Genomic DNA, 26,051 nt, shown 5'->3' with positions numbered 1-26,051 from the left:
GATGTTTTTATTACTATTATTACCAGATCTCATAGTGTTCCCATGAGTCGCTAGGGACAGTCGGTCCACTTCTACAGAGCCCCGCATGTAGAAGTAAGGGATAAAATACAATGGGGTGCCCCCCGGTGCCCAAGGTTGAAGCTGTCCGTTAGCCCCGCCCGGTATCGTTATATGTCTTGGTGCAATTCCCTGGCCACGACACTACAGTCAGGGACAAGACGATGAGTGAGATGCTTCTTAGACCAAGCCAAGTGCTAGGGGGGATTCCCCCAGCACCTGACCAGGAGCTTCCCCACCAACGACAAGGTCTTGCATCTCCTAGGGGAAGTATACATACGTTTCGCATCATAAATCGCTTTTTGTTTCGAAACATTTTACCAAAATATGGTTTCGCTACATAAGCTAAATAAAGATTTTAGTGTCACAAATTTTTGGAAACTTTTAAGAAACGGACTCGAAACTCACATTTACAGATTTCGTACCTATACATTTCACAAACATTTTGGAAATAATGTTTCCATTTATTGTCGATTCATTTCCGAAACACGAGTTTCTGTCTTTTTAGACACAAATATGATATAATGTAGATGATTTGTGTGCGACTCCATGTCAAATTTTATAAAATAATGAATTAAAATTCCGCCATATTGGCTAGTGATAGCACTTTTAACTAAAAATATATGTTTTTATCGGCTGTTGAGCTTTTAAACTCATAAGAACGCGTTCTACTTACATTGATTTATATATTTTTATTTTCAGAAACTCCATATAGAAATAAAAGTAAAAATCTATATTTCAAACGAAAATATTTTCTAGCAACAAATAATGATATACAGGGTGTCCCAGAAATAAGTGCAAATATTTTAAGAGGTGGTAGATCTCGATAAAAGAAACATATTTTCTCTTTATCGTTTTTCAAATAAGTCCAAAATAACGAAGTTATTTTACTTTGAAAATTTCCAAAAAAAATATTTTTTGCTGAAATTTTGAGAACCACTGGATCTTTTCTGGATTTTCTTTCTTGCAAATTTAATCTAATAAATATGTTGCCATATTATCAAGAAATTATGTTTTTAACTAAAAAAAGTTCCAAAATATTTCGCACTTTTATTTTTTTTTCTCAAAAAAAACCTCATAGGCGTGTTTCTGGGGTTGAACTATACTACCAGTTAAAATATTTGCACTTATTTCTGGAACACCCTATATAGAAGGGGCATTCAAGATATAGAAGTACGTTATATTAAATTAAACGATGAATTTGCTTTTGCCAGAAATTTTTTGGGCGAGAAACCTAAAAATAAAGATCTTAAGGCAGAAAAATTATGGCGGAGGTCGACATTGTTGTGTGACGGTTGTTTTCATTTTAAAATTCACATGGTGCCTATATTTGTCAAAAAGGCGGATCATGTACTAGCAACAATTTCTCTGCAAGATCCAAGAACTGTTATTAATAACAGACATCAAACAGCTCTTATTATTTTGCACAAAATAATGATAATGTGACGAGGAAACAAATCCTTTATTTTCCCAAAAAAAAAAAACATTATATTTTTAGCCGACAATACCAACAGGTATGGTAGGCTATTAAGATCGGCAAATTTTTTTTTAATTAATTTCGCTCAAAATAGTCATAAATGACCTAAATACAAAATATTTGCATGGTGTCTGTCTGTCTGTCTGTAACACGATAACTCAAAAACCGCTAAACCGATTTTAACCAACTTTGGCACAAAAATACTGTGGCACCCGAGAATCTGGCCATTAGTTTTTGGTGGGGTGGGGGTTGGTAAGGGGGTATGGGAGGGGGTTAATAATTAAAAAAAATCGTAATGCCAAAATTACAGTAGCTAGCGAAACGCGGTTTTCAATTTAGGAATAATATTTGCAACAAAATTTGTAATAACATCAAAATCAGTCAAAGTCGCAGTTTTGGAGATATTCCGTGTTTCCGTAGTCCGTTTTTGAGAAAATCCGTGTGGAGAACTCTAAACTCCCATCGGACGCGCCCCCAGGTGGCGGATAGGCGAAATAACCGCGGACCAAAATTGGAAAAATTCCTTTACTTTGAAACTAGAAGATCTGCCCACCAACTTTTTATTAACATATTTTAATATGGGGGGCTATACGTGCCTTCCGGCGCCAATTATTTCGAATCTAATGTTATTTTGTTTACAATAACCAATACATCGACCCACACAATTGATTATCAAACAACAAGTGAGCATCAAAATTGGCTGAAATATCGTTAGGCGTATTTCAAGAGATTTGGAAATAAATTGCGTATATTCAATACCAATTATTTTTTGGTAAAACAGGAAGTGATAAAAACAGCTGAATACGTCAATTAATCCAAATATATGTCACATTCTCATTCACAAATTATGTATACCGTATTGTAATTTCGTTTTTTTTTCTGAAAAAATAAAAAAGTTATAGGGGGTGAGCCACGTTTGAGACGCATTCGGTATACCATACTATATAAGGTGTTCCAGGCTATAAGCGCGCAGTAGAAATTTCTAGAGTATATTCAATACCAATTAAACTTTTAGTTACGTAATTATAGACATATTCGGCATCGGGCTGACTAACTGGAATTTAAATTTCCGGCTGTGGATTTAGGTGGTAGCTATGCTGTAAAAAATGTCAAGGTGCCCAATTTATTGATTAATTTCCTGGCATTGTCTTTCGTTTTGACACTTTGGTGTTGTATTACGAGTTTTTGGTTTAGATGAATTGTGTTGTGATACTTTAAGTTTAAAAATTTTTACTACCAGACCTTGGAGTCGAAAAAAACTCTTGTAGTGTGAAGTGGTACAAGATAGCTTAATAGCCGTAAAAAACTCATCGTAACTTTATTAGAATATTTTGAACGGGAAAGCGGAAGTAATAGCCTTTTATGTCTCCTAAGTGCTGTTAGGAAGGTGATTTTTGTTCATATAATAAATAATATTTAATATAAATAATTGCGTCTTAAAAGTGGCTCACCCATATCAGTTTTTTAGTGTTTTAGTTAAAAAACAAGATGTGGTATCTTAATACACACACCGGAAAAATCTAGGGATATCATTTTTTTAAAGTTAAAAATAAATGTTTTAAATAAACAACAACATATTTGTAGGCCGATTTTTTCTACTTCGATTGAAACGAAGTAGTCACACTAGTTATTTCTAAATTTGGGATATTTGCAGAAGTGTTTGTGCATTTTTTGCCAAATGTATAAAAAGCACCTAGCATCAATTGTTCGAATTTAACCTGTACTGGCTATGCTTTTATGATAACTGGCCAGAATTCATTCAAATAACTCTGTTTAGTATTAAACGACATTATGGAGCATAGACATCTTAACAGAGACGAAATGCTAAGGGCCATGGGTATGCTCGAAGCTGGAATGCGCCAAATCGACGTAGCTAGAGCATTAAATGCAACGCAAAGTGTAATATCGCGATTAAGTGCACGCTACCGTGAAAGCGGTGATGTTGCTGAAAGGCACACAGGGCGACATCGCATTACTACCCCTCAGCAAGATCATTTTTTCAATTAAATGCTCGACGCCGACAGACTCTTACAGCACCAGAGCTTAGTTTAATTCTCCAGGAAACACATAATATGACTGTTAGTCCTGACACTGTTCGCAATAGATTAAGAGAGATCAACTTAAGAAGCAGACGCCCCAGGAGAGCTCAACCCTTAACGAGAGGAAATCGAGAGGTACTATATTTGTGGGCTCAAGATCATGTTCAGTGGTCGAATGAACAATGGGCCAATGTTCTCTTCACGGATGAGTCACGCTTTGGAATTCATCCGGATTCGAGAAGGCTTAGGGTATGGAGAGGACCGGGAAATCTTATTCGGTTGGATCATGTTCAGGTAGTGCACTCTTATCAAGATGGAACAGTTATGGTCTGGGGAGGAGTCCAGTTAGGCCGAAAAACCGATCTCGTTTTTCTTGAAAGGTTTCTAACAGGAATCACATATCGTGATTTAATTCTTGAGCCTATCGTGTTACCATATGCCAATGATTTTGGGAGAAACTTCATTCCCATGCATGACAATTCACGGCCTCATACAGCCAGAGTGGTAAGTGAGTTTATCAATGCTCATCAATTAAACATCTTACCCTGGCCGGCACAATCTCCTGACCTCAACCCCATCGAGCACGTATGGGACGCGGTCCAAAGAAGAATTTTGAGAATGGGTATGCCTCGTGAAACTCGTAGGGATCTGGTTCGGGCCGTGAATGCAGCGTGGCAGGCTATACCTCAAGAAGAAATCGACAACCTGATCAGGAGCATGGAGAGACGATGTAGGGCTGTAATGAACAGTAGAGGAGGCCATACCCTTTATTAAGTAAAATTGGTTTTATCTTTTTTTTTAATTTACAGTTTAGAATAAAAAAAATGTGTATTTTTTTGAGTTCAATAAAAATCAAGGTAAATTTGAAAAATTCGGTAAATTTCGCATTTTTATTTCCAATACGTCCTGTAAACTATTTGTTTATTTTAATTTTATTATATCAGAAATGCAAATAATAAAATTACTGACGATGGCTGGATAAAATTGTAATATCCCTAAACTTTTCCGGTGTGTGTATATGACATAAATTAGGAATAATTGACATATTCAATTGTTTTTTGTCACTTCCTGTTTCACCGGAAATGACTACAACTTTTTATTTTTATAAGACACCCTTGGCATATTTCTACTTTATTCAATAGAAAAAGACACTCTGAGGAGAATGACAGATTATCAACTTTTGACATTCTCGCATATGGTTTATTTGAAATTGTAACATGCGGTTCATAACGACAATTTGACTAGAAATATTAAGTGTGTGGTACCAAATTGTTCGTACGTATATTAAAAAAATTCTTTCTCGAAATATTTATGCTAATGAGCCCTTCTTCCATTGTTATAAAATTGATATATGAGTAAAAATACGATTTGGACATCATTTAACCGACCAGGACAAGACACGAAAAACATTAGACGATCAAATCTATTTTTCCAAGGTTTTTTGAGTAAAAATTAATATTTTTAATACAGACATTCTAGATTGAAATTTAAAATGCGATTTTTAAGCGAGAATGTCAAAAGTTGACATATGATATGTCATTCTATTCAGAGTGTCATATTTTTTTATCGAAATACCGAGGGTGGCATTAAAAAAGCCAAAGTTGGTGTCATTTCCGGTGAAACAGGAAGCGACCAAAAGTATTTGAATACGTCAATCAATCCTAATTTATGCCATAAACTTCCCTCGTAAACGTAAAATATAATAACCCGTATACAAGAATTATATATTTCGATATATTTAGATTGTACTCATTAAATTTGATCTTTTTTTACTCATAGTAACATGCACAAGAAACTGTTTCAGTGGAAAATTCATATTAGTTTGTTTTCCTTTTAATCTGTAATCTAGATCGTTAATTATCCAATAAAAAATTAATGTAGTTCTGTAATATCGGACGCAAAAGCCACTGTGCTAATGAGAAACATATTACATAACCTAAAAGAGAGCAATAAGCTGAGATAAATTGAAGGAAACTGACGGAAAATGTATTTAGATAGATAAACCATTGGCGCACCTTAAAGAAGTAAAATCCATCAGCATCTTGCAAGGTACTTATATGTATATTATGCAATTTGTATATCCCCATAAAAGATTTTTAACATATTTTATGCTTACATGTAACAGATAACTATACAAAACGCATCACTAAGTTTTAGTTATAAAATGTTCATAATGCTAATAAATATTAAGAATAGAGTACTAAAATAATGTTGTGTAATACAGGGTGTCTCAATATTCCGTGGACATAGAAGCAGTACGTATTTTTGCAAAACAAGTTCATTCGCAAAATTTATCTCGATACAAAAGTGCTTTGTTTGTCTGGTTAGAAGGGATCAAACTTTGCAAAAAAATAATCACATTTTTTTCAGATATTTTAAGAACTGTTATTCCAGTTTCAATGAGATTTTGGGTATCTATATTTTGCTATGTGCTTTAACATTTTGCTTTTACAAAAGCCAAGAAAAAGTGCGGGAAGGGTACAAATTACCCCCACCTCTACATAAATTTTAGAACAAATATTTTCCAACTCAACAGACGACCGATTTTTTCCTTAAAATGGTAATTTTACTATTTACTACATTTTTGTTGTAAAAAAAGCCACTGCGCATGCTTTTTGAGGAAAACATTTTTTCCGAACCTGGCTTGCAAAAAAATGTTTTTTTTGTTATATCAAGCTATGGAGGCGCATAATAGTATATTATTCAACGACCATATAATGGTGGCTTTTATTCACGCGGATGAAGTTTATGACACGAGCCGCAGGCGACTATTGACGAGTAACATGGAAACAAAACAACTTTTCTTTAACTAGGTAGCTAACTAATTTAGCTTTAACTAACTAAAACAAAAAATATTTATTTACATTAACGGTAATGCTTGACAGCTGTTGTTTGGAGTTTGAATCGAGATATACGTGGAAGCCGTGAATAATGAAACCATTACTCACTAGTGAATAATGAACATTATTATTATTTCATAAACTCATGTATAATAACCTAATTATAGACGAGTTGTGGATAATAGTATATTATTGAACGAGCAATTTATGCTAGCCATTATTCACGTAGGGCGACGGTTGCGTCACGAACCGTAGGCGAGGGGTGCAAGTCACCCGAGTGACGAGAGTCACCCGAAGAGTGATATAAATTGCGAGTTGAATACTATACTTTGTCCATGGCCATTATAATAATTATAAGGAGTGTTTGAATTTGTATTTTTAATGTTAATCTTACTTAATATTAATTATTGTATTCATGTTTTAGGGGAAAATGTCACTACCTATTTAAAATTTGGCAATTTCAAACGTCAAAATTAGCTAAAAGACAATAAAAACGTCAATAACATCAGTTGCTATGCATCGAGAGTTGCAGTCATCGAACTATTATATTTTCAAATATTTGGGAAGTTTATTATTAGATGTGTTTTACGACATAACTGTATATTAGTACTTTTTTCTACCAACTTTAGTTGAGTACAGTTAGGGAATGCAATCCCGCAAAAAAATCTCAATCCAGCAAACCCGCGGGATTAAAGCAATCAATCCCGCGGATCCGCAAAATTGCGGGACTGTAAACAATAGTCATACATTTGGTCCTAAATGGTACAAAAGGCATTGTACATTTTGCATAGGCCTACAATATATTGATATAGTGTGTATCTTAAATTAGCTGTACAGAAATTTGGACCGATTTATACAGGGTGTTCAAAAAATATATTTAATATTAAATAAACTTAAATTTTATTATAATTTATCTACTTATTTTATAAATAAAAATATTATTCTGATGTAGAAGTTTTTTTTAACTTGTGTTAGTTATCTGCTTTTAGATACACTCTATATCAATAATTTTTGGCATATGCAGAATGTACAAAGCTTTTTGTACCACCTAGGATCAACGAGGGAGGACAACAACTTAGGACAAAGGGGACGTATGACTAAAAATGCATATTTTTCGAAAAAAATGTCAATTTTCCTTAAAACAAAAAAAAATAAATAACCGATCAAATTGTTTTTTTCTAATTTCAATACAGATTAGTCGTACTTGGTAAAAATTTCGATTTTTTAAAACTCGTAAATTTGCGGTAAAAAAGATTCTTGACCAAATTTTTAAATAAATAAATAAATAAATGCCTTCATTGATAAAAAATTTTTCAATTTGTAGACAAAGGTAAACTAACAAACACAGTAAAAAAAACAAGGTATACAAACAAACAAAAGATAATACGAAACATTAGATATACAAATAATATTGTCAGTCTTATTGTTAAAATAAACATTTATAAATGTTTACAATGTCAAAGAACAAAAGAATAAAAATAATATTCAATCAGCATCTGTCTTTTTGTTGTTTTGTGCAACTAAAATTGGTAATTCGTGTTTTATTTAAAGTTATATATGTATTTGAATTTCATTAATATTATTTCAAGTTCTTTTCATGGAAATATCGTACCAACATTTTTTAGTCAATCAGGAGATTGATTTTTGTTCCGTTACAATGGCAACTAAATATTATACTAATAACACGGATTCGGAAAACGAATTTATGCTTTAGCAATCCTTCAGTCTAGAAAGTTTTTATAGGGAGATATGTAATGATCCTTAAACTTTTGTTGTAGCAATCCAAGACTTGTTAATTTGGCCGCTTCTGCTATCTTTGGTGGTGTACAGGGATCATTATCACTCTCACTCTCATAATTCATTTTTTGATTTTAAACGAGTTCTTGATATGCCACTTAATAATCACTACCTATTTAACATTTGACAATTTTAAACGTCAAAATTAATAAAAAGAAAAGATAAGAAAAACGTCAAATCATCCACGCCGCGCATCGGTATGTTGTGAGTGTCATGTTGGGCATAGCAACAAATGTAAAGTAAATGCAAAGTGTGATTTATCATAATTCACTGTTATCAGCTGTTATATTTCACTCTATTACAAATATGGGCCCCATATTCCTTCAGCTAGGAAGTAGAATATTGATTTATTACTAAGTGGTTGTGGACAAAATCTATTATGCCCTACTAATCTGGCGATTCCTTAGTACCACAAATAATGTTTGACAATAAGCTTCATAAAGAGCTTAATAAATTTTAAATTAATTAACATTCGGGTTTATTTTTGATTGAGGCCGTTGGTTGTCGGACACACGAAGCAGTTTTGTATAAAGGTAAATTATGTGAAGTTAACTTATTTTGATCCAAAAAATACGTAGTTGTTCTATGCATCCACGGAATATTGGAACTCCCTGTATATACACACACCGGAAAAGTGTAGGGATATTACAATTTTATCCAGCCATCGTCAGTAATTTTATTATTTGCATTTCTGATACACTAAAATTAAAATAAACAAAGGGTTTACAGGACGTATTGGAAATAAAAATGCGAAATTTACCGAATTTTTCAAATTTACCTTGATTTTTATTGAACTCAAAAAAATACACATATTTTTTTTTATTCTAAACTGTGAATTAAAAAAAAAAGATAAAACAAATCCTCTACTGTTCATTACAGCGTCTCTCCATGCTCCTGATCAGGTTGTCGATCTCTTCTTGAGGTACAGCTTGCCATGCTGCATTCACGGCCCGAACCAGATCCCTACGAGTTTCACGAGACATACCCATTCTCAAAATTCTTCTTTGGACCGCGTCCCATACGTGCTCGATGGGGTTGAGGTCAGGAGATTGTGCCGGCCAGGGTAAGATGTTTAATTGATGAGCATTGATAAACTCACTTACCGCTCTGGCTGTATGAGGCCGTGCATTGTCATGCATGAGAATGAAGTTTCTCCCAAAATCATTGGCATATGGTAACACGACAAGCTCAAGAATTAAGTCACGATATGTGATTCCTGTTAGAAACCTTTCAAGAAAAACGAGATCGGTTTTTCGGCCTAATTGGACTCCTCCCCAGACCATAACTGTTCCATCTTGATAAGAGTGCACTACCTGAACATGATCCAACCGAATAAGATTTCCCGGTTCTCTCCATACCCTAAGCCTTCTCGAATCCGGATGAATTCCAAAGCCTGACTCATCCGTGAAGAGAACATTGGCCCATTGTTCATTCGACCACTGAACATGATCTTGAGCCTACAAATATCGTACCTCTCGATTTCCTCTCGTTAAGGGTTGAGTTCTCCAGGGGCGTCTGCTTCTTAAGTTGACCTCTCTTAATCTATTGCGAACAGGGTCAGGACTAACGGTTACATTATGTGTTTCCTGGAGAATTAAACCAAGCTCTGGTGCTGTAAGAGTCGGTCGGCGTCGAGCATTTAATTGTAAAAAATGATCTTGCTGAGGGGTAGTAATGCGATGTCGCCCTGTGTGCTTTTCAGCAACATCACCACTTTCACGGTAGCGTGCACTTAATCGCGATATTACACTTTGTGTTGTATTTAATGCTCTAGCTACGTCGATTTGGCGCACTCCAGCTTCGAGCATACACATGGCCCTTAGCATTTCGTCTCTGTTAAGATGTCTACGCTCCATAATGTCGTTTAATACTAAACAGAGTTATTTGAATGAATTCTGGCCAGTTATCATAAAAACATAGCCAGTACAGGTTAAATTCGAACAATTGATGCTAGGTGCTTTTTATACATTTGACAAAAAATGCACAAACACTTCTGCAAATATCCCAAATTTAGAAATAACTAGTGTGACTACTTCGTTTCAATCGAAGTAGAAAGAATCGGCCTACAAATATGTGGTTGTTTATTCAAAACATTTATTTTTAACTTTAATAAAATGATATCCCTAGATTTTTCCTGTGTGTGTATTTTGATATTTTTTGAACTCCTTGTGTATGATTTTTGTAAAAGTCAAATGTTAAAGCACTTAGCAAAATATAGACACCCAAAATATCATTCAAATAGGAAAAACGGTTCTTAAAACATCTGAAAAAATTGTTTATTTTCAATAGTTTGTATAGAAGTATCTTTAGTATACCTCTATACAAAGGTACCTACTTTTGTATAGAGTATATACGTATACTATTGTGTCCAATGAACTTATTTGTCCGCGAAATATTGAGACACCTTGTGTATGCCTTTACGTCTTAAGCAAATAAAATCTTTCTCCTAGCACTACTTCTTTAGGTCTTTTAGTGCTGTCTTTCCTGTACAGTTGATAATTTGTATTTTATGACCATTATGACATGTTTATAACTATTGACTGTCAGTCTCTCTTGTTTTACGACGACTTGTCTTTATTTAATACTGTCTATCCTATTTCGTAGCATATTTCGACAAAAATTATTTCTGGTTAAATTTACTGTATAATTTTTTCTATCTTAATATATTATATATTAAGTTCCGCAATTTATATTTTCTTAAATAATTTGAAAATATACTGCACTGATGACTTATTTTAGACAATACATTATCTAAGTCGGTTCATATTTTAAACAAAGATAAAGTAAAAGTAGAGTCGTGCATCATTAAAAACAGTGCTTGAGGTATCAGATCGTTAAGTTCTTTAATGAACGATTTAATTATTCTTTGTGTTTCAAAATAAATTTAAAATATTTTTTATGAAATCAGACTATAATACAAAGATCTTTGTCATGGAATGTTGATAGCATTTTTAATGCAAAACCAATTAAAATTTACATTAAATAAGATTATAGTGGTATTATAAAAAGTATTTTAATATATTTAAGTACTTGTAATCTATTAAATAATACCAACTCTATTTACTTTTCAGTATTTTAGATCATTTATGTTAAAAGAATACAGGAAATACTATTAAATAAGACATTTTAATCATGAGGGAAGTAGTAATATATTTCAAATTAATTTTCTTGTTAAGTATCTCAATTACCTTCTCGTTTATTACCTATAATTTAGACGAATTTTTGATTACATCGGGTAAACATGGTAAGTCGAATAAAAATGATGACGGGGTAGGCGTAGCCGTTATTTGAAATGTAAAATATTAAACTTACTATATCAAAATATTTAAAATTTCCAAACAATACACTTGTTTTAAAGACCATTTTATGATACTATCATAGTATAAGGAAACTAGTAGCTTTACTCTTTGTCAAATCCTTTGTTCTTTTTCTGCCACTTTATATGACCTTGTTCTCGCGTCCCGTGACCACTGACGTAGCTGTATAATAGTCGTGGTCTATAACTAGGCAAATTCACTAGGCACTCACTCGTCATAGTTTCACAGAGATGTATTTAGGACAATATGAGTTCACAATAAAATAAAATAAAAAAAATTGATCATCGAGTAAAAATTTGCCTGAAAACAGAATATTTTCACATTTCGTGTAAGTAACAATTCTTCTGTATCTGAAACTCTTCTGATGGGAAGAAATGCGGAAAAAATATATAATGACATATTTTTATATTATTATCTATTTCAAAGACTTTCTACAATTTTTTTTAAATTTAAAATAAGTTTAATTTTAACATTAATGTGTTTGTTTTGTAGTAATATATTGGTTAGGTGATTTTTATTGGATAACTAATACCTTGAACCACCACATTGTACTAAATAATAAAATAACATTTTTAAACTTCAATAATTGCTAATAAACATTACAGAAATTTCAAAAGAGAAAAGAAGCAAGAACAATGAGAAATAGCATCACTACTTTCTCACGTAATAAAAGAATATTTTTTTAGTTATTGTTACCCAGTCCCGAAGGTATCAGAAGAACCGGGAATTAATATTTCGAGTCCCGGTTCTTTGATATCCGAAAAGAACCGGGCAACCGGGGAATCGCAACCATATTATCAAGAAATTATATTTTTTAACTAAAAACTAAAGCAGATTTTTTTCCAAAAATAATTGCGTAGAAAAATCCTCATATTTTTAGCGCCAAAATAGACTACCGCTAAAAATATTTGATATTTGATTTTTTTTACTTATTTAAGACTCACCCTGTAGAGGGCGATTCACGGTTATGGTACGTTATAGCGTGTCCGGAACCGGTAATTTCGGTATCATGCCTCTAAGGAACCGGGATTTCCATTTTTTTTTGGTATTTTCGATACTAGCAAATTTTTGTTCAATGATGGTGCAGCTCGTTAAACAGCAAGCAAGGGATGGTTGTCAAAAGTAAAATCGATAAAAAATTGAGGTTTAAATGAAAATAATATCAAATTATTAAGTAGTAATCAGTCATGAGAAAATTAACCATAACACACACAATGACAAATGACACTCAAAGCACAATTTTTTAAATTATTACTACAACCAATAGCAGCAAGTAAGGCACTCATTTTTTTCCCAATCCGTTTCTGTGCTGGGACGCAACGCTCGATCCTTGCAGGTCAACGGACGGAACTCAACTGAAACTAGAGATGGGCAAAAGTAACCGGTTTTTTGAATAACCGGTATTTTCCTCTAAAATAACCGGTTATTTAAAGGTAGTTTTTTTTTACCAGTTAACCTAATAACCTTGCATTACGTTCAATAACCTATAGCCGGTTATTTTTAAAAAAAATCGTACTTGTTTAAAACAAGTAACAATTAAATATTAGCTGTTTGAATCGTAAATTTCGAAGAAGCGAACGGCACGAATCTTCCCAATATTTTGACGATAACGGGAGATCCCGCTCCCGCTCCCAAAACGAAAATATATGACATCAAACATCAAATGTCAAAATTAAATCAGGCATCAGGCGAACCCTGATAATAATCAAAACAACGGCCGAATGGCCCTGACAGGTCAGGCCGTAAAACAAAGTACTAATGCCATAGACTACTACTAGCCACAAGCTAGCCAAGTGATACGAACCTAACTTCAAATAGATTCTCTAAATTCTACATTTAAATTTTAACCGACTTTAACGGATTTTCAACGGTTCTTCAAAAGTTTTCCATGGTTTCGCCCAGTTTCACCCACGTTTCACCGTAAATATATTTTATTTGTAGTTTGAAGTCTCTCTTGAAGCTTAGACTAAGAATACAAAATTGAAGTTCAAGTAATGAATGAAGATAATCTTTCATTATTTATTCATTCAGTCTCCTTATTTTTCTTTGGTATTTGATTAAAATAACTTGGTTGTAGATTGTAGAACTTGTGAGTTGTATGGTTTATTTGAACGTTAAGTAATTACTAGTTTTAATATCATATCCATGTCTACTCAAAAAGTGAGGTTAGCATTTTTATTTAAATTCATTTTTGTACATATACATACTTACATTGCTACAATCTCTATTTAATCATGCGATTTAACTAAGTTTATTATCTAAATTTGAAGTAGACCTATGGAGTGTAGAGGTAAGTAAACCTATAGGAAAACTAAATATTTAGTTTTGCTAGGTTAGGTTATTTGAATAACCGGTTAATTTGTGTCGGTTAATTTTGTCAAGTTATTATTTTTTAAAGATAATTCCGGTTAACCTATAACCGGTTTTTTACCAATAACCGCCCATCTCTAACTGAAACGCTTTGCAATCTGTCGATATCCGACAGGTTGTAAAAACTGGCAGGAAATATTTGGGAGAGTGCAACTACTCTTTTCCTTCTACTATGATACTATCATAAGTGTAGCTTCCCCCACATATTTAGATACTCTCTCTAGATTTTGTAGTTGGACCCATTGTTGCCTATTGCTGGCTATACGGGCCAAAGTTACACTGCTATTTTACTAATATCATGGACTTATATCAGGTTTGTTCTTCCTCTTGGTGTCTTAACTCCTCGTGGGTACCATGCTGTAATTTTTGTGGTCCATCTGTTGTCCGTCCTTCTTGCCAGGTGTCCTGCCCATTGCCACTTGAGGGATTTGATTCTGAGGTTGACATCTATAACCTGGGTCTTTTGTCGTATCCACTCTATTCTTTTACGGTCTCTCTTGGTTATTCCCAGCATATTTCGTTCCACTGACTTTCTTTCGTTGTGCGCAGGGTTCGGAAAACTACATGTTACTTTTAAAAACTACATAAACTACATTATATGTAGTTAATGTAGTTTATGTAGAGGGTGTAGTTTATGTAACCTATGTATGTAACTTTCAAATATCAAAGGTTTGAGGTGAGGTTATAATAAGTTGAAGCTTTAAAAACACATAATGTATTTAAGAAAACAGAAGAAATATGGCTTTAAATATAATATTTACATCATATTATCTCTATTACACCTTATATAAAGGAAAATTATTCATAATATCAATACATAGTTTATTAACGTAGTTTTCATGTAGTTAATGAATAGGAAAAGACGTAGTTTTGGAACAAAAACTACACGTAGTTAATCAGGTAAATTACGTCTTAATTAACTACTTCCGAACTGGTTGTGCGACCTGCAGTTTCGTTATAATGTCCGTTTTATGGTGCGTTTAGACCATATACGTATTACTTTTTACAAATATACTCAGGGTTCCCTATTTAATCCCGTGTGCAATTTCTGTGCCGTAAGAAAAGGACAACATAACCCAGCTCCATATTAAAACTGCATAAGTCTATTTCACCCGGATATGGATTGAACTGCGATTGCGCCAAACTCCGATTGATTGTTGTTTTAGTTCTGTTTGGATTACTTTTTATTTGTGCGCGTAAAAGAGTGATTTTGTTTAGTTTATTGTTTCCAACTATTTTTTGATATTTTTCCAACTCCATGATAATGTGTTATAAATAATAAAAATATAAATAAAATTGAAGGTTAGGGGTAATGTCAGTCAACCATTTCCCTTTAAAAACATCGACCAATGAAAACTTCTTCAGGTGAGGCATGCTCAGTTAAATGAATATCCGGGTGAAATAGACTTATGCAGAATTCCATATTGTTCTTTCACTGTTTGGGCTTCACTTTTTGGAGATTAGGCTGAGTATATTTGTAAAAAGTAATACGTATATGGTTTAGACTTGAGCACGCACGCACTGATCCTCCGCGAATGCTCAAATGTAAACGGCTGTGCGCGCACGCTATCTCTGAATCTGTCTGTGCGCGACCAGCCGCGAACGTGAGCCGTCTGGTGTCGGTTTTTGGTCCGTGTTCAAAGGGATTTTATGTGTGCGCGAACGCTCAGTTTGGACCGGCACTTTGTTTGTCTGCGTTCATGCGTGCATGTGTGATTTTTTTTCGTTTTCTTTATTAAAATTATGGAGTGGATCAATGAATCTTCGTTATTATTAATTGAAAAATATGAAAAGTTGCCTATATTATGGGATGTTAAACATTCTTTGTATTATTAAAAAAAATATAACGCATGGCAAAACCTTGTAAATAAAATTAATATTGAATATGTCGATATTAATAAAATTGCTATTCTAAAATTTGTATCTTTTGTTCGTAATTTTTGGTGTTATTAAATTTTGTAAATATTTCAAGTCGGGCCTGGTCATTCTTGTAAAGTTTTTGAACTGATCATAGCCCTCCTCAGACACTAAGTTGTTGCAGTAAATTATATCGATTTCTAAAAATTTTGGTTTGCCACCAGCAATAATGTTTTCGATTTTTCTTCTTTTTAATAATTAAGCTGTGCATAACAATGACTTCAGCCTCGACTATTTCTTGGTCGTCCATTATTTTCGCCAACACAACACTGCTGTGCGCCCACAAATGGATCACTTCATTCGTCGAAAAATAAGTTTTTAATTTGAACGGAGCCGAGAGCGCGAACGAATGCCGTGCGTGCTCAAGTCTAAACGCACCATTAAGTGTCCAGGTTTCGAATGCAGAGGTCATAACTGGTAGTACATATTGGTCGAAAGTTTTCGAAGAAGAAAAAATCATTCAATTTATGATACTATACATGTATAGAATTAAGTAAGGCACAAATATTTTAGTTTGTAGTAGGATATTTAAGCATCAGTGACACGTTTATGAGATTTTTATGGCGAAAAAATGTGGAAAATAGTTCATTTTTCTTAAAAATTGTCATGTGTATTTTACAAAGCATTTTAGAACTGCGGTTTATCTTAAATTTTGCGATATCTATAATTTTTTTATTAGCAACAAAATAAATAATATTAAACGAAGTAATTAATATGAGGTATTTAAATTTGGAGTAAAAGTGGGTCTTGGGATTATAATAGACAAAATCTATTTTTACATTTTTTATGAAAGTGAATATTAGTCCGAGATTGTAAGAAAGTCGTCACAGTGTGATGATTACAGACAGGCTAAATCTACTCGTTACAATGATATCAAACGATACCATAAGATTGCAAAAACTGATATATGTTAATTGAGTATATAGTTAATTATAATTAAAAAATATTATTTTGTAACATCTATTTCACAACTTTATAAGGAAGAGGACAAAAATTAATTTACAACATTCTATTGCTATTAAAGTTAGTTGTTAGATTTGTTTTATTTTGGGCAATTATTATTATAGTTATATTCTTGGGTCATTATTCTTATTTAAATTTAGTTATTCTTTGTCATTATTATACAGGGTGTTTCAAAAAGCATTTGCCATATATCGCGGGGAAATTCCTCTCGTAAAAATAAGATTTATTTTTCGTATTAACATAGATCCGATTCTGCTTTGTTTCACAAGGTTAGTCTTGTTTTACAAGGTTAGTCTTCAAGTCTTCATCTTTTTTCGATTTATTATAATTTTCTTCCAAGTGCTTGTAGCGATTTGAATGAAATTTGGAGGGTAAAAATTTCTATGAGTGCAACATATTTTAATGCTAAAAAGGTGGTGACATATTCACCAGGGACGTGCACATGGGTTATCACTGGAATATTTTTCTGAAAAAAAATATATATACAGGGTGGCGCACCTCATTCGCCTCGGTTGATTATACAAAAACGGAAAGATGGAGCAACAAAACATGCTATGAGTATATGTGGGGTGGCAATGTGCACAATTTAAAATTATTTTGAAATGTACAGGGTGTTTCAGAACTAAGATACCTACCAAAGTTATATTTTTTCTTATGGAACACCCTATATTTTATTTCATTTTTGGATTCTTGGGTCCAAAAAAAGGTATTTGTTATAAAGATTAAATATGTTTAAAATCTTTGGTTTTTGAGATATTTAAAGATATTTAAAAATGCAGGCTACAATAGAATAGATTATTAACACCCTGTACATTGCTTTTCAGAGTTAATTGTTGTGCTGACCTTTAAGCCAGAGAAATAAACTTTACTGGAAATTTTGATTGCTTTGTTTAATGTATACAGGGGTATCAAAAATTGCTGGTCTATTTTAAATATTTATTTTACATAAAAACTTCCTTATTTCAAATACAACACCCTGTATTTTTCTAAATATATCGAAGCAGGTTTAAATGCTCTTTCAAACTATATTAGGGTTTCCTATACCTATCTAGCTCAGATTTTGAATAAAGAGCAATTTTTCAATAAAATGGCAACCAAGATGGCTGATGTCAAGTTTCTAGTGACAGATAGCTATTTTGAAAATCAAAATTAGTTTATGGACTTTATTTAAATTTATAGCAGTTTATTTTTGTATAATTTGCTCACAGTAGTTTTTTAAATAATATTTATTAAATATGTATTTATTATTCTATCAAGAAAAACGAAGATGTAGTTCTTTCATTTATTTTACGTTCACTTGTAAATAAGTACCTATATGGATTTTCTATAAAAGAGCAAATTACGGCAAATTCATTTTCTAACGACAGGTTTTTATAAACCACGTACCTCTGCCTACTAGGTTTTTATAAACCACACTACCATAGTTCTGCGAAATAGAAAAGTATTTTTTCAAGGAAAGCTTATCAGGAAAATTCCTATTTGGATATCCTTGAGCATAAGCCCTTGAGGCTAAGAAGCAATTTTCCCCACAAAATAAAATCACTGGTAACATATCCATTCGTTCCACCAGCAGATACTGCTTTATTTTTCTTGATAAAATAAATAAATAAATAAATATGAATAAATAAATGACTTTATTGTCAACATTTTTTTCAATTTGTAGACAAAGGTAAACTAAACAAACAAAGTAAAAAAACAAGGTACACAAACAAACAAACAAAAGATAATACAAAACATTATACAAATAATATTGTCAGTCTTATTGTTTAAAATAAACATTTATAAATGTTTACAATGTCAAAGAACAAAAAAATAAAAATAAAAATAATATAATGAATACTTACTTATTAAACTACTGTAGCTAAATTTAAGTAAAAAAAAATCTAAATAATAATGTCCATAAACTAATATCGATTTTGAAAAGACTTACTAACTTTAACTAGAAAATTGCCATGGCGACACCAGCCATCTTGATTGCCATTTTAATGAAAATTTGTTTTTTATTCAAAATCTGAGCTAGATAGGTATAGGAAACCCTAATACAGTTTGAAAGAACATTTGAATCTGCTTGGATTTATTTAAAAAATACAGGGTGTTGTATTTGAAATAACGAAGTTTTTATGTAAAATAAATATCTAAAATAGACCAGCAATTTTTGATACCCCTGTATACATTAAACGAAGCAATCAAACTTTTCAGTAAAGTTATTTCTCTGGCTTAAAAGTCAGCGCAGGAATTAGTTCTGAACGGCAATGTACAGGGTGTTAATAATCTATTCCATTGTAGCATGCATTTTTAAATATCCTTAAATATCTCAAAAACCAAAGATTTTAACCATATAACCCTTATAATAAATATCTTTTTTTGGGTCCAAGAATCCAAAAATAAAATAAAATACCGGGTGTTCCATAAGAAAAAATATAACTTTGGTATGGATCTTAGTTCTGAAACACCATGTACATTTCAAAATAATTTTAAATTGTGCACATTCCCTCCCCACATATACCCATAAAATATTTTGCTTCAACATCTCTCCGTTTTCGTATAATCAACCGAGGCGAATGATGTGCGCCACCCTGTATATATCCGCTGACTTTTTTGTCTTGTGATTTTTCATTCGTATTTTACTGTTGAAAGCCATACGAAATTTTATTCCATTTAGTGATTTTTCTCTCGTATTTTACCGTTGAAAGAGCCATACCAAATATTACCGCGAGTATCTGCAAAACCGTTAAAAATTTTGAAATACTCTAAATACAAAAAATCTTCATTTTTTAATTCCCCCTCTATAGTGTTGCCTTTAAAAAAAAACGAAGAAAATTTATTTTATATTTTAGAAAGTTTGTGGAAGAATTTCGAACACCCTGTAAGATTTAAGATTACGATATTTATAACACAGTAAGTATAGACCATCTAAACTAAATACCTAATATAGTTTTGATTTGAGGACTGTTCGTGCATTTGTAATATTTTTTTAAGAAAGTCTGAAAAATATATATTTTTTATTTACTTATTAATATCTCTGAAACTATCAAAATATATTTACTCATATCTTAGAAATATGTAAAGTAACCAGAAAGGAAGCCAAAAATGCAATAATATACAGGGTGCTTCATTAAAAAAAATCATCCCAATCCACTCACACTTTTTTGAGTTACCCTGTAAAAGTTAAAATATGTTCCTGAAATACATCCTAGTATACTTTAGGTTTGCACTTAACCAATATACCCAAGTTTTTTTTTATTCTAGGACGCACTATTGCCGGACCCTGTAGAGTAGAATCCATGGACACAATTGCGCCACCTATTCATGCTGTAGTTGCATAAATGACACACAAGTGAACTATCTAAATATTTGATCCTTTTTATTCACACTGACTGAGTTTTCTTAGTATGTTATTATATTTCAACGCCTGCTTTGGCCGTTATTAGGAAATTACATAAATCGCAACCCATTGAGTGGAAAGTATACCCACTGAGATATTACAAAACGGCAGGAGTATTTAACGTAACGACATCTGTGTTTGGTTAGTTTTAATTAATATCTTACAACACTAGAGTAACTGCTAATTACTAAAAAACAATAAAAAAATGAAATGCCTATTATCACACTTGTGTATTTTTTTTCTTTTGTTCTTAGATACAAATATTTCAGTTTACGGGTTTTTAATTGTTAAAACTTGAAATATTAACTATATTAAATAATATAATTTTTGTCCAACATACTGTCTTGACCTATGCATGCGAAACCTGGACACTTAAAACGGACATCATAAGGAATGTGCAGGTTGCACAACATTCAATGGATTGAAATATGCTGGGAATAACCAAGAGACCGTAAAAGAATAGAGCGTAAAAGACCGTAAAAGAATAGAGTGGATACGACAAAAGACCCAAGTAATAAATATCACCCACAGAGTCAAATTCCTCAAATGGCAATGGGCAGGACACCTGGCAAGAAGGACGGACAACAGATGGACCACAAAAATTACAGCATTGTATCCACGAGGAATTAAGAGACCTAGAAGAAGACCGAACCCTGAGATGGGACCATGATATTAGGAAATTAGCAGGGATAACTTGGACCCGCATAGCCAACAATAGACAACCAATGGGCCCAACTACAAAGAAAATATCTAAATATGTGAGGGAGGCTACACCTTAATTGGAAATGGTTGAATAAGCGGAAAATGATAATGATGGTGACTCTGGCTATTTTTATAAATTTGTTACAACCAATATACGTTTTTTATATTAATTCTTAATAATAAATATATTCAATTACTAACACACCAATAAAATATATCGACCAAGCCTAATAGAAATAAATTAAAAAAAGCTACCTACTGGCTTAAAATGCAAAACAACTCCTCAGTTGTTCTTTACTTGTTTCCATAGCTTGTTTTCTAAACTTTTATAATATAAAACTCCGATACATAACTGTCATTACATAAATTCAAATTTGGAATTAACAGTTACTATATGATAAGACCAAAAATAATATAATTGACTCTATAAAAAAGGAATACATATTATTTTTACTAAGATTTATGTTGTGCGTTAATGATAGCCATACATTTATTTATAATTGCTTGCATTGGAAAAGCCCTCTTTATTTATTATTTTCGGGTTTAATATTTTCATTTTGTCGTTTGCTTGGTTGTATCTTTTTCTTGTTATTTTCTTTTTATTTCAACCATTTAGGCACAGATACTTTTTGTTTGTATTTTTCAGTGTTGGTTGTATTAGTAAAAAATGCATTATTTTGTATTTTGAAGGGTGTTAGTATGGTAAAGCTTCTCGAATTTTCCGAAACTAGTTGTATGTTTGGCATTGTTAGTTTTTTTTGTTAGTTAGTCGAACAGTTTGAAATACATACACATATTTAATCATGACTCTAAAAACGTTCTATAAACACATTCTTAATTATATTAATGCTAAGTTAAGTCATGAATTTTGTTAAAATTATTTTTATTAATTCCTAAAAGGTTATCTGAAATGAAACTATCGGTTTTAAGAAAATATGTTTTTTATTTAAAGAAAAATAAAAATAGGTATAAATTAAAAACAACATAAATTAGTTCAAGATGAGATGATGAAGTACGAAAATGTACGAGATGGTGAAAAAAGACGCTTTTTCAGACCTCAGTCGATCTTCCATTAAAAATGATGTCCTCCAAACTCGTGACCTTCCAAGCCACCTCCGAAACCCCCTTCAAAACCACCACCTTCGTGTCCCTTGATGAATACTGGAACATGCTTTTCTACGTAGACTGGAACTTTAACTGGGTAAGGTACAGGCTTATGTACAGGGTATGGTACAGGTTTTGGTACTGGGACTGGATGGGGAACGGGGTAAGGTACCTTGACAGGAACTTTAACAGGGTAAGGTACGGGTTTCTCGACTGGGTAAGGTACAGGCTTCTCTACCGGTACTGGGTAAGGTTTGGGTACGTGAACTGGGTATGGCCTGTCGACAGGGACGGCAACTTTGACTGGGTAAGGTACAGGCACTTTCTTTTCGTGGTAAACTGGGTAAGGTTTGGGTACGGGTACGGGAATGGTCTTGGTGATGGTGATGGTTTTGTGATGGCTTTCTTCGAAGCCGCCTCCGCCATAACCGCCTTCGAATCCGCCGCCTCCAAGTTCAAGGCCTTCGTGTCCGCCGAATTCACCGCCTCCGTAGCCGAGGTCGAAGAGCCCTCTTTTGCCCTGTTTCTTTTCGGCGGTTTTCGTCTTTTGGGATTCGGCCGGTTTCGGTTCTTCGGCTTTCTTCTCCTTGGCGGCGGCGCCAAGGACTAAGAGAGCGAAGAACACTAGCGAGAGGCTCTGGAAAAAAAAGAATAAGCTGTTAGTATTATCGTTGATAGAGGGAATAAGAAGGTGCGCAACCTTATGGGCGATTTCGTGCCACAAAATATGTCAGAGATGTAGCTGGCGTTACCGTTATATGTCCGAGATTTAGTTTAGCTCGGCACCGCTGGGCTCTGATAGTCGTTGTTTAACACGAGACAGTGTAGCTAGAACTACGGATTAATCCGTAGATTTACGAATTTTGGGTACAGCACATTAATAATACGGATTTTCCATCATCAAATAATTTAATATATTATACGGTTAAACAAAGATGGACGTCAGAGTTGGATTCGAAATGAAGATCGCTATTATTTCATATGTAAAATATTTGGATAAATGTCAATAGTCGTCATTTCCCAGCCAAATAAATGCTTTTTTCGGTCATACAAAATATTAAGTACTTATAAAAGACTTTTTATTTTTGTTGTTTATTCTATGTTTTACAGGAATACATTTTCAATACATAAACACAGATTTTCATCCTAAAATGTTTTCGTCAAATGTATTACAGATCTTACACATTTTAATATGGCAACACTGTCGCTTCTACACCGTCTTCGATATGCCTTCGCTAGCCGAATTAGAGAAAATGAGTGTTTTATGTGTTGGCCGCAGAATGAGTAGGGGCTCCACCGTACAGCACTTGAGACGTAGTATCTTCACAGTTCTTTCAATGCTGATACTTTAAAAATCTAGCATCATTTTCTCAAATATTAATACACTTGACCATAACACTTTTAGTAAGCTCAATGATCAAGGTGACCTTTACAGGGACAATTTGTAATAATTTGCTGTCGGATAGACCTCTATGACGTTATATAGTTTGTATTATTGCTCTAAAAACTAGTCAAAAATTAATATTTCAATGAAAAAAAAATTGTTTAGGACAGGCGAATCATTCACACAATTAATTTATTAATTATATTCAGTAAAAATTATTTCTTGAAAATCGATTTGTCTGGATACTTTTTTCTAAATTAAATATTAATTTGTGACATATTTTAGATGTCAATTTTTACTAAATAACTTATACAGGGTGAGTCTTAAATAAGCAAATATTTTTAGGGGTAATAGATTTCGACTCCAGAAACACGATTATGTTTTTTTCGCAAAAAAAAATTGAAGGCTTGGAATTTTTTGAAAAAACTTGAACTTTTTTCAGTTTTTAACAAAGAAAACATAATTTCTTGATAATATGGCGACATAGGTAGTAGATTAAATTTTCAAGAAAGAAAACCCTGAAAAGATCCAGTGGTTCTCAAAATTTAAGCAAAAAAATAGTGAGAAGAAAATATGTTTATTTTATCAAGATCTACCAGCCCTGAAAATATTTGCAATTATTTATGACTCACCCTGTATAAAGTTTGACCCTAACAAAATAATTATTGTGATTACCGAGAACAATGTGATGCTGTCTTTTATTAAATCATACGCTATTAGAATTTTTTTTTTCAAAAGGGAAGTTTTAAGAATTTCTTTAAAATGTGTATTCATTAAGAATTTTAATTTTTTTATTTGACAATGACAATTACTAGTAAAAAACTATGATTCTTTAAGCAAATGCTCGTTTAAAAATTGTTTCTCTTCTTATAAATTGATGTAATATTTTAAAAATATAATTGATTCAGATATCAAAAATAATAAAAAATATGAAAATAAAAACCAAATTTACAATTAATTTTTTTTTGAAAATATATTTTTTGGAAATAAATTTTGAAAATATATTTAATATAAATAAAAATAAGTATTTATATCGTAATTAATAAGATTAAAAATTATTTTATTTAACGAACAGCAAAAAAATGTCCTATTTTATTATAAAGTAATATTTTATTCTAAAGTGACCTATTTTATTATAAAGTAATATTTTATTACTCTAAGAATATTCTTTAATTAATTAGTATTGTTCATTTTTGACGTTTTAACGAGAAATTATTTTTGTAGTTATGTAGGCTAAACAATTTTATATTCCAATTTTTTTCATCAGAAATACAGATTAATAAATAAATATTTAAAAAATTGTTAAAAGTTTAAAATTATTCTTTACAAAATATAAATAAAACCGATTATTTTTCTGATAATTTAAACGTTCTGTTACACTTATTTTTATTTGTTGATATATTCAATCAATAAATTCAAATGTTATTCAATTATAGAATATTATTTTTTAAATTTTAAGGAAACTATAATTATTAATTATCTAAAAATTTAAATATATGTAATTATTTTTAAGAAAAAACAATATTTTTTTCTTAATTTTTAGAAATTTTAACATTTTTCATGAATTACATTTTTATTTATTTAATAAGCGTAAATTAATATTATGATTTAATCTTTAATAATAACATTTATTTTAGTAATAGATATTTTTTCAGTTTTTTTTATAAAATTAATATTTTTGATATTGTAAATTTAACATTAATACAATATTTTTTTTTCTTAATTTTAAAATTTTTTTTTATCAATATCATTTGTTCATTATTTTACATTTTGATTTAATTTTTAGGTCTAAATTAATTATGTCAATCCATAATAATAAACTTTTTTTAATATTTTTTTTCAGTTTTTTTTATAAAATTAATATTTTTAATATTGTAAATTTATTAATCATTCATTTAAAGTTGACAAACAAATCTAAAATTAAATTAAAAAATTAATTTATCATTTATTTTTATAATTTTCCTTAAAGTTTAAATACACTTTCTGATATTAGTTTTTAAAATCCTTTAATTTTTTAATAATTTAGTTATCTTAATTTTTTATTTATTTATTAAAATAAAGGAAGAGTAATATTAAAATAGAATAATACTATTTAATAGTAATAATAATAGATGAACTGAAAGAAAAAATATTTTCAATCAAATTAATAATATCAGATGAAAAAATCTCAAATTTAAGAAAATGAATTTTTATAAATTAAACCACCAAAACATATTACTTTTTCAACTATTTCCCTGAAAATTTAAATGCACTTCTCATTAAAATTTAGGTAAAGTGTACCATTCCTTTCAAACCGATTTGTTTACATCTAACCGGTTTCCACGATCACTGCTAAACGCACCACCATCGAAAAAAAGAACACTCGATCGCAAATAGACCATATCAACAAATCTACACTTACTTGGAGTTTCATTTTTTGGTCGGATCGCCCAAAGAACGACTGTTGCCTTTCGGACCCCCGACCCACTCTTTTATAGCGGGTTCGTGGCAAAAAGCCGTGCTACCCGCGGTACGTGTGTGCGTGTGTGTATGCAACCCCCACCCCCCCTTGAGTATCGTGCAATACGGCGGTGCCTAATTGCGGAAAAAAGAGTTTTTCAATGCTACAGCAGCTTATAGGCCGCCCGCTCTGTCTCAATACCTTAGTATGCGGATAAAATCAAAACAAAGCCGATTTCCAATTACGAGAATATGCACTT

General features: G+C 31.9%; 1 protein-coding gene across 1 annotated transcript in view; it reads right to left on the bottom strand.

Annotated features, from left to right (window-relative positions):
- Nucleotides 1-25,827, bottom strand: part of LOC115874469 — a 33,233-nt gene extending 7,406 nt beyond the window's left edge. The window contains exons 1-2 of the mRNA XM_030889619.1: nucleotides 25,754-25,827; nucleotides 21,940-22,605 (exon numbers count right to left, since the gene is read on the bottom strand). Of these exons, the coding sequence (XP_030745479.1) occupies nucleotides 21,940-22,605; nucleotides 25,754-25,765 (678 nt within the window). The 5' untranslated portion in view covers nucleotides 25,766-25,827. The remainder of the gene's footprint in view (nucleotides 1-21,939; nucleotides 22,606-25,753) is intronic.
- Nucleotides 25,828-26,051: the final 224 nt, after the last annotated feature.

This window comes from Sitophilus oryzae, unplaced genomic scaffold (assembly GCF_002938485.1).
Source record: "Sitophilus oryzae breed Bouriz unplaced genomic scaffold, Soryzae_2.0 scaffold_1297_pilon_pilon, whole genome shotgun sequence".
In the NCBI taxonomy this organism is placed as follows: domain Eukaryota; kingdom Metazoa; phylum Arthropoda; class Insecta; order Coleoptera; family Curculionidae; genus Sitophilus; species Sitophilus oryzae.
Note: the sequence above shows the minus strand (reverse complement) of the source record. Positions and strands in the feature narration are given on the sequence as shown.